Source organism: Branchiostoma floridae, chromosome 7 (assembly GCF_000003815.2).
Source record: "Branchiostoma floridae strain S238N-H82 chromosome 7, Bfl_VNyyK, whole genome shotgun sequence".
NCBI lineage: Eukaryota > Metazoa > Chordata > Leptocardii > Amphioxiformes > Branchiostomatidae > Branchiostoma > Branchiostoma floridae.
Genome location: NC_049985.1, coordinates 20,868,292 through 20,882,379, shown reverse-complemented (window position 1 = coordinate 20,882,379; position 14,088 = coordinate 20,868,292). Strand labels below are relative to the sequence as shown.

At 38.8% G+C, this 14,088-nt stretch overlaps 1 protein-coding gene across 1 annotated transcript in view; it reads right to left on the bottom strand.

The window, feature by feature from the left end:
- Positions 1-14,088, bottom strand: part of LOC118419233 (protocadherin Fat 4-like) — a gene marked incomplete in the record, with an annotated part of 82,732 nt that overhangs the window by 21,471 nt on the left and 47,173 nt on the right. Inside the window, 2 exon segments of the mRNA XM_035825582.1 lie at positions 1,356-1,609; positions 4,012-4,192. Of these exon segments, the coding sequence (XP_035681475.1) occupies positions 1,356-1,609; positions 4,012-4,192 (435 nt within the window).

The following is a 14,088-nucleotide window of genomic DNA, read 5'->3' as shown; positions in this document are numbered from 1 at the left end:
CCCAAGTGATGATACCTTATCATGCCCTACTACTACTCTTCAGTACCATCCATTTCCATCCCAAAGCCATTCTTTAGGCAGTGATGAATTGTTGGGTACCCCAGAGGAAAGGAAATTGAAACATCACTGCTCCCAACCATGCTACCTATCTGCTATCCTTCCCAGGGCATCCATCATTACTGTAATGTTGTGAAAATCCTATCCTTTAGCCTGTTGGTGGTGGTGACTGATTTCTGTCTGGTCTGTTTGACATTGGTTGGGAGATGGGGCATTGCATGACTGTAAAGCAACAGAACCAGGACTCAAAACACTTTCTCTTGCCTACATGCACTGGTGCAGGTAATATTGAAAATTACCTGCACCGGACAAATTTCACCTGCACGCTCTGAATCTAGAAAGTATGGATCATACTTAAATTGGTCAGGAACCATTGCTATTTTTTCTTTTATACTTTATAGCCAGTAATAGTCAATGCAGCTAATAACAATCTATATGCACCTACATCATAGGATATTTATGTATAAAACCCAGTACATGGACCAGTGCAGGTTAGGTGCAGGTAAACACTCGAAATACCTGCACAGGTCCAGTTTTACCTGTACTAACCTGCATATGCAGGTGGTATTTCGAGCCCTGGAAATGTTTGCTATTTAATTTCACAGTAGGTACAAAATTGAAACAGTGATCCCAGGATTTACTGTAAAAGGCGGAAAATGTTCCAGTGGTCTTTGTTCAAGTTGAACAAGGAGATGAAAACTTCTCGGCTTCAGACCAATGTGAACCAAACAACCGCATTAGCTTGGCCTGAATACAGATTGCCATCAGCTCTGGAGTAGCTCTCCAGAATGAAGTGGAGATTGAAAAGGAAGCAGCTGGCCTTTAGGGGTGTATCCATGACATTTTCAGGGTATACCTCAGGTGAAGCCAGTAGAATTGAACGACATGTCACCATGGGTTTGATGATAGCACAGTGCCTGGGGCTGGGAGATTCTAGTCAGTAGAGGAAATGAAGGACCACTTCCCCTTGTCTTGTAATCTAGGGGGAGATAAGTTACTACCTCAAGGGGAATGGAACTAGGGCATTGCACTACAATAATAGTGTATATCTCAAAGACAGATGCAGTCAGATTAACTACTGGTCTTTCCTTACAGTTTTTGGACTGATGATATGGATTTTCAACTGCCTTCAGTCTCTGCTTGGTATCTGACTGTTATCTTACCTTCTATGGGAATCCTGACAATATAGAAGATATTTATATAAGCTCATTTTTAAAGGCTTCATGGCCACTACACCTAGTGTATACTTTTCTATAGATTTACATAGAGCAATAAAAATTATGTGGAGAAGACCTCACCTGTAGGAGTGTTGTCGGGTAGGTAGGCATCAATGGAACGGTCCACGAACGCGGGAACGTTGTCGTCCACATCGCTGACTGTGACGATCACCGTGGCAGAGCTGGAGCGAGCGTCTGCAGCGCTGCTACCGGTTGCCGTGACGACCATGGTGTAGAGGGATTGTGTTTCCCGGTCCAGTAGTCCGATGGTGATGATCTGACCGGTGGCGGGGTTCACCTCAAACTTGTCACCAAGGTCTCCAGTTAATGTATATCTGAGGCAAGGATACAGGAAAGGAGGATCAGACTTAATGTAAAAAGTAAAGAAGGTTTCACCCTAATGCCTTATTGAAAAATTCTAAAAATTTCAAACATCAAAAGCTACAGCAAAGGCTACAGAATTGGTACAGGTCAGAATCATACATACAAACTGCAAAAAATGTTTGCGGTGCTTTTCTGTTGAACTTCGCTAAGTTCTGCAGTGACTTCTCCACCACGGTTTTCAAATCACCGCAAACATTTCCAACAGTAAAATCATCCATGGTACTGTACTTTCAACCACAAACGTTACCCATGGCCAGAAATCAGATTCTAGCAAACAGTTTTTCTTCTACAGTGATCTGAATTGTGAGAACAAGGTAAGCAGGTCTGCTATCTGGAACAAATCAGTCCCAATTCTGTGTTTATGGTGGGTGGGTGGGGAGAACCTGGCCTTGGTCATGCCTACAGCAACAAGACAGGCACTTCCTACTCCTCCAGACCACCTGCAGGTATACTGTGACTAAACCCATGGGAAATAAAGGCTTGGGAAATAGATCTGAACAGAGACACTTCAGTTTGTCATGAGTGTCTCATTAGCAAAAACTTAATCAGTTATGGCAGCAAATCAATTAAAATCTCTTCCTTGTAGCTGACCATACTGATGTACTGATGATGATGAAAAATTACAAATTTTCTTCTAATGCCACAATTAAAGAGTTCATAGTAAACTCATCCAATGACTGCTAACTGACCCTGCTAAATCAATTTCTTGACATTCTTGCTGGAGGCTGTCTACTTTGGTTCCTTGGACCTGACATCTCTTTCTTTTAGACATCCTAGAAGATATTTTCCCCAAGATGTTGTCAAGGAAGACTGAGCACCTGTCAAGGGTACACTGCCTCTGACCTTCAAGGCCAAGGGGAGCAGCCCTAAGGTCAAAAGGGACAATTGCAGGTCCTGCAGGAGCTTAAACCAAATCAGGCAATGAATTCAGGTCAACTCAGAGCATAGCAATTTCTACTCAATATACAATGTACCTCTGCCCTGGAGGTTCACCTCGGACAAGGGTATTGTTTTCAGTTGTGTTTGTACCTACACTGTATAACTCAAGATACTTTCGATGGACTTTGGTATGTGAGTTGCTATTGAGGTACAATGTACCAAAGTAACTTGGCCATTTTGGGCCCCCTAGCTGTATTTTCAAATTTTGCAGCATTACAGGAAAAAGCCCACTCCGGGATGCAATCTGGATACATTTTCATATCACACAGATCACTAAACTTCTGGCATCTACATGTACCAGTGTAGGGGAATGCTGAATTGTCTAATAACTCAGACATACCAACTCAAGATTGCAGAAACGAAGTCATCACACTTGCGTGACCTGGTCCACACCTTGGTTAAGTGTGAACCTTAAAAGAATGCCATCTTAAGCTTTTAAAAGCCTTGTAGAGAGACAGTTTGTAATGCAATGGAAGTATAAGAGGTATAACAGGACCTGGTATGGTAGGGAGAATTTCTTGTCGATAATTTGACTTCCTTTCAGACCATAAAGGAAATGTATCCAGATGTGAGCCTAGCCTCAGTTTACAGAACACTGTTCTCTCTCCATCTCTCTCGGCTTTTTTTCCATACTCATCAGACAAAAAACAGATGCTATATGTGCAGTACAGCATACCTGTACACAGATTTCGTAGCTAGTAAATTCTACATTGTATATTCCTTTCGACACTGTTTACCCAAATATGATCTTTGTTATGTCTATAAAATATTGGGATAATCTCTAGTAGACTTTCACAAGGGAGTTAGGCACAGATAGAAGTAACATCACACTAGACAAACATCCTCTGTCACAACAATACAAGTTTCAACATGGTGTAGAAAAACCAGCTTGTGTTTTTAACGTTTCGCACCCTGACTTTTAGCAGTAAACAAGAAGAATACTAGGAGGGGTAAGGAATGGACACACACAAACGTACATGTAAGCCAATCTTCTTTGTACTTCTTTTGTAAGGACAGCAAAGCTTTTATCCATTTTCTAAAAGCCAGGATGCATCAACAAAGTAAACAATTAAATCTCTTCACTGACTATATGTACTAACAGACCAATCTTGGCTGTCACTAACAATTAGCAGTTCAACCGATGACAGCATGGAAATTAGTGGTTTAACCAATGAGAATATGATTGAATATCTGTCAAAATAGTTGCATTTCCTGCCACTGTTAACTAGATTTTCTTCATAACAGTATCATACTTTTAAATTGCTTACATAATGTTGACTAATCAGTTATCAGTTATGGCCACCCTTCTTCTAAGTTCTATTTTGAATCCTTATATGGTGAGGTAGCCCTTATTCTGATTGGCTGATATCTTAATTCATCTTAACCAATCTTATCAGATTATGAAATTTCTTACCTGATGTTGCCATTTTCCCCAGCATCCAAATCTGTAGCGCTGACTAGTAGCACATCGGTATTTACTGGTACATCCTCAGCGATGGTTGTCGTGTATGACTGTTGATCGAACGTCGGCGTATTATCGTTGACATCGTCGACAAGCACGCGGACTGTTCCAGTTCCAGTGAGCCTGGGAGAACCTGTAGAAACAGAGGAAAACTAGGTAAGGTTTCGTAATAAACACACTGTTATAGCTTTATGAAATATCTTACAATACCAACAGGCTCCACCCCTTTTGCGTTGCCAAAAAAAAATGACTCTTCTGTCTCTGCTGTGTTTAGTATCATACCCTGTAGTGCATCTTGCTGACAGACACTGTCACTTATGATATAAGACAAGAGCCAATCAGAAATATTCCAACCATTGTAGCCATGCAGAAAGAGTTTAACAGTGTTCAAGTCTACACGACCCCCACCTGTCAGTGTTTTACATGCCCACTAACAGACAGCGCATGTTATTGCAGTCTAAGTGAAGGCGCTGAAAGACGAGGCCTCGATAAATCAATTATGGGCTTCACGACTTCATAACAAAAAGATGTAATTGGTCATAAGCAGACTCCGACTTCATACTGTTATACATGACGTGTAGATATATAAGCTACCGGTATACTGTCAATTTCATGGTACAGTATTTACTATATTAAACATGATCAAGCTTGTCGAGGCTGCTATTCTTGTATGTTGAACAAAATTCTAGGTAATTTCTGACAAAAGTGAGCTAGCAATACCCTGGGAAAGTCATAGACGATCATCAAAAAGTTGGCTTTGAAGTTGGATAAAACAAGATTGTATATTAGTCCCTTGTTGTCCTGAGTCACGTAACAACCTGATGAAACTTATTCCAGTCAACCTCTATTTTTGTTTCATTCAGCCTGAAACTTGTATCGTTTTCATAGCGACTGTCTCACATCCAGATAAGCATTACATGCATAGAACACTAAGTCTTGTATTTTACATTTCTCAGCTTCTTTCTAAATCTCGGCAATCCGACAAACAACACGTGAAAATGAAATCCCAACACACCTTGGATACATGTTGTTTGCTTTGGTGACTTACAATGGCTTTCTTGACTGTTATCTTAAATTGAATTTGGCTCCATCCTAAGTGTAAGCACAACAAGCCATCTGGCTGCACTGACTAACAGGAAAGCTGCCTTGTTACAGGGACTTTCCCCCGCTACATTGTGATTTGGGGACAAAATAAACTCAACCCTGAGAGAGATCGTCAACTCGATTCTTTTGCCCTGTAAGCCGGGATAATTCGTCCAGACATGACAAAGAAATATAAACTTTCATTCAATTCATGGCCTTTAGCAGGAATAAAGCATAAAAAGTAAGGAAAACAGATGTGGAAATGGATGCAGGAAAAATGGAAAACAAAATTCAAGATGAGATTTGATTTTGCATAACATTATTTTTTCATGCAGAATGACTGAATCGCAAGAATAAACCATTACATGTACATGTACATGATATGTAATTCCTTAAGTTTGTATTTCAGTTGGTAAGCACTTGCTTCTCCAAACACTTGGGCACCTAAAACTTTCTTGTATTAAGAATAGACTAATAAACTAATTAAGATACAGCATCCAAGACGGCATCAATGTTTAGCTTCAAAGTAATTCAATCAAGACAAGGTCAAAATATGACATTTTGTTTACAACTTGTTACCAAGCAACAAATTCAAGCTACTTTGAGGCAAGAACTCTGGGAGAAATATTAACACAACAAGAAAATTATCTTGCACAACAATAAGATATCACATATGTTATTATCATAAATCTCCTTGGCTGAAGTACATATAGGTAAAATATACGCCTGTTACAGAGCATGCTACGGGATCTTTTGCTAAAAAATACAAATCAGTAATTAGGAAAAACATGGATACCTTAATATTACTTGCTGGTCTTACCCCTGGTTTTGCTTCCTTTTTGTTTTCTAGCAATAGTCTCCAAATAGGGCAGACAAACACTAACAATACTCCCAAATCTAGCTTCTTTTTTGGTCTAAATATTAGTTCCAAATATTTGTGAACAGGGATGGATCGGCTTGTAAATATAGGAAGCCGTTGGATTTACCGCAGAACAAACTTGTAACCCAAGCTCTCAGACCGGATGACACAAACAAAAACTTGGCTTTCTTCAAAGAGGGCACAGCCACTTACATTGGGACATGTCTGTATGCCTAAGGAGCGCTGTGACGTAATTCAAACTAAGTGAGTTTACTTGGTTAGCAATCCCAGCATTAGACAGATACATATACAGGACTACAGCCTTCAAACTTGGCAGGGGTGGAGCTAGATCAAATTGAACAACATCAAACAGTGGGCCTACTTCAAGTGTTATGGGGCATTTTTGAGGTTGGTAAAATTGCAGACATCTGGCCTTTTGGGGGGGTTAGCTGGCACAAAGGTTAAGTATCCAATTAAGAACTGAAGGCCAGTCCATTAAGATAAGAAAAAAACTTTTTTGATAAGAATATTCTTTTGATATGAATAGGGACCTAAGTGTCATCAACAATAAAATAGGTGGCTCAGAAATCAAACGATCAGACTAATCCAGAAACAGATGCTTACACAATGTGGCAGTGTAATTAATATGCATATATTCACTCTCACTTACTATACATTGTACATGTAGCTCAGGGCTCTAGCCAGCGTCCGTTTTTCCGTCAATTGACGGAAATGTGCTGCGTCTGACGGAAAAATTTTAAAACCAATCCGTCAACCTTGACGGACAAAAATCCTTAGTGGAAGCTACAGGCGGCTTGGGGACGCCGTCCACGGCCGTAAAAGCCACACACTGTTTGTTTTGCTATTGTTATGATTGTTGACAATGTGTGTCGGCGCCCTTTCGCATACGATAATCTCATTAAAACCCGTTTTTCAAGGTCTCAGTTCAGTCCTTCTAATTAATTTTCGCGGTTTTCGCGACGATTGTAATTGGCTGACGGAAAAAAATTTCGAGCTGGCTAAAGCCCTGATGTAGCTACAATTTTCAGTCATTTTTTTTAAATAAACAACTAAGCAGTTCACCAAAGAACCAACTAACCAACAAGCTGCATGTTCACCCAACCAATCAACTTATCACTTAACCTTTGGATTACCTAACTAACCAACCAACCAACTGATCACCTAACCGCTAACTAATCGCCAGTAACCAACCATCTAATACCCCAACCAACCTACCAACCATAAAATACAGGTTATAACATAGCCTCATTGTCCAAACTCTTTGATGTTAAAGTATTGACAGTACAGGATTATCAAAGCCTAGTCCAGACCTTCAGCATAGCTTCAAACACCAGTGAGAACCCCATTTCAGTTTCATCACCACAAGTAGAAGAACATCTGGAAAATGTCCAAATCTTGCAGGACAGACCACAGGAAAACAACACAGCCCCTGCCTATCTTTCTCAGTGTATCACCCTTATAGGATGTCAAGGAAAATGTTAAGTGTTTAAAAAAAAAAGGTTATTAAGTCTACTTGGACAGCCACACTCTAACTAATTTCAGGCAACCGTCTTTCAAGTTGAAAAGTACCTGCAGTTATGATGAAGAGGGGAAACTAGCGTTATACAAACTGTTTAAATTTCCTAGCAAAGGTTTTAAATTATGGCCCATATGTACATCGATTTCCTGTTACTGTTACAGTTACTGTAGAATACTTTGAATGGGGACATACATGAAAACATGTATATAGTATATGATTTGATTTTTTTTTATATATATACAACAGGGTGATACAAGTATTGTCTCATGTAAAATGACATCAATCATTTTAAGATGTCGTATTATCAATAATACCCAAAAATGCAAAACATAAATGATACTGACGTATGATACAATTTCAGCCTTTGTTCTTTCATAATCTCCTGTTTTCTCAGTTCCGTCATAATCATCTCATTATAGAGCTAGTTTTTGAAGATAAGAAATTCCAGACAAAGCCATGGATAAGGGAAGAGGTAACAGAAGAAGGAGGGGTGAGGATAGGGGCAGGAGGGTCACCTCTTCATAATCCATATATAATTAACAGGCCAGAACAAATTCATCACTTGAACCTCGGACTTGTGCAATCATGTAGTTCACCAGGGAGATCGGAACCTGAACTTTATTACCTTTGCCAGAATGGCTAAGGTTATGTTTTAGGCTTGTGAGTCTGTCTGTGTGTGTGTCTGTGTGTCTGTTAACAGCATAACTCGAGAAGCCTTTGATGTATCCCGATTATATTTGGTAGGTGGGTAGGGGTCGGGAAAACGAAGGTCAAGTTCGATAATGGGCCCCCTAGCGGCTTGCTAAGGTACTGCAGCAGAACCTCAATTTTTGATATCTCGTGTTCTGGACATGCTGTGGTTATGATTTTTTTAGTGGTAGATAGCCCTTGAGGCAGAGAGTAAGTGCCGTAAGTTTGGACCCCCTAGCGGCTTGTTTGGAACTGCAGTCACCGATTTCCTTTCAAACTTTGGACGAGAATAACTGGAGAACGTGCTGATGGATCGTCATGATTTTTGGTATGTAGATAGCCCAGGTAACAATGTACATAATGGAATACTGATTATGCAAATCAGCAACTAATTTGCATAATTAATGAGGAAAGTTTATAACTCCACTGCATTTCACGATAGGACTTTCAAACTTGTCACATATATAGATGAGAAAGAGAGAAATATCAATGCATATTAATTATGCAAATGACGGCCTCATTTGCATAATTAATGAGAAAATATGAACGTGTTGACGGATCGTCATGATTTTTGGTCTGTAGATAGCCGAAGGGAAGACTTACATGATGGAATTATAATTATGCAAATCGACAGCTAATTTGCATAATTAATGAGGAAAGTTTGTAAATCCACTGCATTCCTTTATAGGACTTTTAAACTTGTCACATTTGTAGCTGAGAAAGAAAGAAATATCAATACATTATTAATTATGCAGATGATGATCTCATTTGCATAATTAATGGGAAAATATGAACGTGTTGACGGATCGTCATGATTTTTGGTATGTAGATAGCCTAAGTAAAAACTTACACAATGAGATACTAGCTATGCAAATTAACAGTTAATTTGCATAATTAATGACAGAAGTTGATAAATCCACTGCATTCAGTGATAGGACTTTCAAATTTGTCACATATGTAACTGAAAAAGATGGCAGAGAGTAAGAGGTGTATGTTTGGGTCCGCTAACGTCTTTCCTTGAACTGCAGGAGCCGGTTTCAAGAAGGATGAAAGTATCATCATGATTTTTGGTATGCTGATAACTTAAGTGATGCTTGATACAATTTAATATTATTATGTAAATAGGGATCTAATTTGTATGAGCAATGGGAACCAACTCCAGGCATATAAAATAAAATGTAATGAGTAACACATTCTACATAACAAACCTGGTTTATTTGGCAAAGGTATGTGTTCGTGGAACTCTAGTTCATTATAAAACAAAAATGCCCTTGCAATTCCAAAGAAAGCTGCTAGAGGGCCCAACAATTTGCCACTTCTTCAAAAGCACATTAACTCTTCTATCTATCACCTACAATGTCAAAATCATGGCCATAGCATATCCTGAATATGGCATACAAAAAAAACAGTAGTTCTGCTGCAGTGCCATGGAAAGGCATCAGGGGTCCAAAATTTAAAGTCAACAACAAACCACCAACACTGTTACACTGCTTCAAACAAATGTTACAAAAAACAAAACCATTTAATCTTAAGTTAAGATTAATATTGTACTTACTTACTTAAGATTAATATTGTACATGTGTAAAATGCTTATGTTCTCAGAATACTGTTTGAATACTTTCATACTCCAAGCGATCCCCTCTGCTGTTGTAGCTCATGCCTTTCGTGAACCAAGAACCAGATTCTTGTCCTGACCTGGCCTATGTTACAAGCCTGGCTCTGATTAAATATGTCACAGATCTACCTAATATGTAAAATGATGATCAGTGAAACCACCTCAAACTAAACACTCCCAGACCCATTATAACCCTGCTGACAGACGTGTTGATGTGGTGCGACCTTGACTACAGGTAGACAAATCAAGGTCAAGTGCACAGGCAGGCCTGTGTTTAGGATTGGTGTTGTGGTTTGATGTGGAGGCAGAAAGAACCAGGTTTTGGACACAAACAGTGCGGTTCTGCTTAGCTAAGCTCATAGTTAGTGTGCTAACATGTATGCAATGGGCGGTCACTTCTTTCAAACAAGTACAACCAAAAATTACTTACAAACTGACTACATATTTCACGAACACGAAGGTGTTTTACAAGTCCAAATAATGTCTATAGCACTCTGCACTGCAAAGAAGAATTCTGGCTTACTTATGTATAAGACTCTGTTTCATTTATAAGACTAATCGCTATCTATACAGAACATCTCTAGAGACATTTATGAGGCAATAACCATAAATTGTCTTCAATTATCAGTGGTTAAAACTGTCATCAACGTTTGCGATCTGACAACTGATCTGTATTGAGAAACTTAACCAACCTTTCAGCTGGACAGATTTTAATGTGTCGAAAAACAAACTTTGATTCAGGAATCCTTAATTTTCCTCAAACTAAATGTGTGATTGCTTCTCTAATTCCTTGGCAGCACCCAGGATTGTCGCGGAGGTCTTCTTAAAATATGGGACAAATTACTTCAGTAAAATGAGCTAAAAACTTAAGGAAACACACATTTTTTTTGTGAATCAGTCACTTCGTCTACCTTTCAACATTAGTTGTTACATGGTTTGTTGCTTTCTTGGTTTGTTTTCTACCACACTATAAAATCTAACTATTTTCACAATCTTAATTTTCAATTTTGAAGTACCGTTTACTAGTTTTAGTCAAGAAAAAAGAAGCACTGCATGCTTTGACTCCCACACTGAAGCAAAAACTTTATCAGTCCATTCGCTGGCCTTAGTTTACACCCACTTAGACAGAGACCCAGCCTTGTACTTACGTACCTCTTGGGTAGACAAGTTAGCAAACACATCTGAACGAGTTTTAAAAACAGCGTTATCATTTCAAAAGTAAACGGAGTAATGCGTAACTAATCTGTCTTCATCTGTCGTGTTGAACAATGCAAGTATCATGTTTACAAAGCTAGAGAATACCTAAGTGTGCAGAAAACATCAGGCCAGTGCTTAAGTGTACTGTGTAGTGAAAATATACACACTCATGACTTTTGAAAGCTCTTACACTATCCTTAGGGACCATACAACATTTAGAACAATACACAAATAAAACTTGTTATACATTTTGGTTGATTTCTGGAACAAATCTTATCTTTTATTTCAAAGGGCATTTATTATCATCACACACTATAAGATACTGTAAAATAATGTATTTTATTATGCTGCGATTTAATATTGCAGTTTAACATTGCTATAGGAGTAGGAATGGTTTTTAGGGTGTTCACCATCCAAGCATACTTGAGTGCCAAAAACATAGGAGGGGTGCAAAAAATAAAACCACAACATTCATCTCAAGATTTGTAACATTTCATCAATCATCATAATCATCATCATCATTGTTTTCAGGCCATACAAAGGCAGTTAAAGATCCTCTAGTCTTAAGACCTTAAATCTGACTAAAACGGAGCAAAAGAATATTCGGATTTAGGATTATTAATTTCATTGTCATTTAACAATAAATATTATGCTTTTCTTTTTTCTTTAGAAAAAAATCATGAAAATACTACATTTAATGTCTGTCATTTTGCAATTTACCCCGGTAACATACGACGATATCACAATTTTTGGCAATGTGGGTACTTCAGACATCCTTGTTGTTAGAGATAGGAGGTGGGGTTATGACATTCATTCCTAAGTCAATGCACTCGCAAATGATACAATAGCAGACAGGCCACACTCACAATCCATTTAACTACCTCAAGATCTCATCCCTTAAATACCATCATTAACACCTGCCCAATTCATGAGACACTTTTTAAGTACAGCCTGTTTAACACAGTGGGCTTTCATACCTGTGTTCTTTAGAAGGCCATTCGGACTTAAGCATTTCCTGTCTCTTACATACCGGGGTAGCTCGGGGCGCCAAGCACAAAAAAACACTCCAAAACGAGTCAAACAGGCCAGAAACATTATGGGATAAACAGTTCTATAAGAATTGGGAAATTTGATGGAACCCACGCATACAAATGACTCAGGAAGGCCTAAAAATATTCGCAAAAAATGCGCATGCTTTTGTGGTGATTGGACAAAGGACATGCCACACGAGTCTGTTAGATACAAGTTTGAGAATTAGAGGATAACTAAATTACCCTTTATGAAAGTGTAAATAGAGTTTGACATGATTATCTGCAAGGTCAAGACCAGTAACAATGGTTGGTACAAAGCCATACACAAGGACAACATAGTTAAGGGGTTGTTATTCACAGGACACTTTAATCACCACGCAGCTTGTTTCCCATTTGGGTGATACTACATTCAGAATTTGTCCTCATAACATAAGCAATTTATAAATGATTGATGAATGAAAGTCAGTATAAATATAAATCAGACAGGCCGCAAAATGAAATCTTTTCTCCAAGTTAAAAGAAAACACCCTTGGTGAAATTCCCACTCATCCTTAATGATAGATAACAAAAGGCATTAACTTTTCTTCTCTGCATCAATGAGGTAGTCCCAATGTGTCTTTGTTTTGATAAATACCAATGAAGCTGATGATAACAGTATGACAACTGTAATCAGGTAAGTCTGATGATGGTATCTAAAGATAGGCAACTTGACATTTAGTCTTTCATTAAAAAAAATTGAAGACACAATAGGCTTTGTGGCATGATCCCAAAATTGAGTGTTCCTTTTTGCAAAGGGAGGGTGACGCAATGTGTTTCTTACACAAAAGATGAATGCGGAGGAAGATCAGTGACTCTGGTCCCATTATTGTTATAACTTGACTAAGTGTCTGTCGTTGGCTTTTGCGCTTTGCGCTCGTGACAAAAGTAAAGCTTTGGAAAATTACTTTGCTTTGAAATGATTCACGGCAGCTGTTGTTCTGGAAATTTCCATGGAATTCTTGGAGAAGTTCATGTATTTGTACTTGTTAGGAGAAAGAGTACACAAGCTACTACTCCAGTCCTTCTGGGAAGTCCTTCAGCTCTGTAGCACAAATACAAAAGATAAACACATGGCAACTCTAGCCATGCTCTCCACTCAATGTCACAAAACAACACAGGACTCAGTATGCCCCTAAATGGGAAAATTGCTGTAATTTCCCACCCTCTGAATGGACTGGAGTATTATGTATGGCACAACTAAGTACACAGGGCACAGCTAGTACCATATGTGGCAGTACTTCAACTTCACTGCACAAACATAAAGACAATTTTGACTGTGCTACTTCAATATAGATAACACAACTGACACAACCCAGAACATCTAACAACACCACAAAAATGATTACTGTAATTGAACCATTTGATGGGTACACTTGAGCAGTGGGCACCAACAATGGTTAGAATCACCATGTGAAAGATTGGACAGATAATGTGTTCAGACATGTTTACATTATCCAGTTTTGTCATATGTCATACTGAATGTATAGGCCCAACAAGTCTTTTAATGGGGAAAAAAGTTTGCCTCATAAAGCAAAAAGTGTCTAACACTTAATTATAGAGATAATTGAGCTGGAATCGCAGCCAAACAGTACTGTAAGTAACTTGATCGGCACCTTTCTTCCAAGGTAACCACCCCGAGGGTGCCCAGGCTTCTTAAGTGGTGATGGCCTTGGGCGACCCTTACACAGATGGTGCTCTCTAGGAGAGCCACTTAACAGCCCTTCCAAGTCTTCATTTTGGTGGGTCTGGCTTGATTTATACTCATTAGTCTAGTAAACACCAATTAAGATGGTTGTAACTCTTGCAGGGAGGGGACAGGATTTCAAAAACTTAAAAGTGGCCGGGCGAAATCAGTCACTCTGACAGGATACACATTAAGTGGTACCTTCTTCACTCAGCTTGAAAGATTTAAGACGTAGATATAATAGACTTGTTTATCCAGAATCAATGAAGCTGAAACTAAATTGTGTGAAAA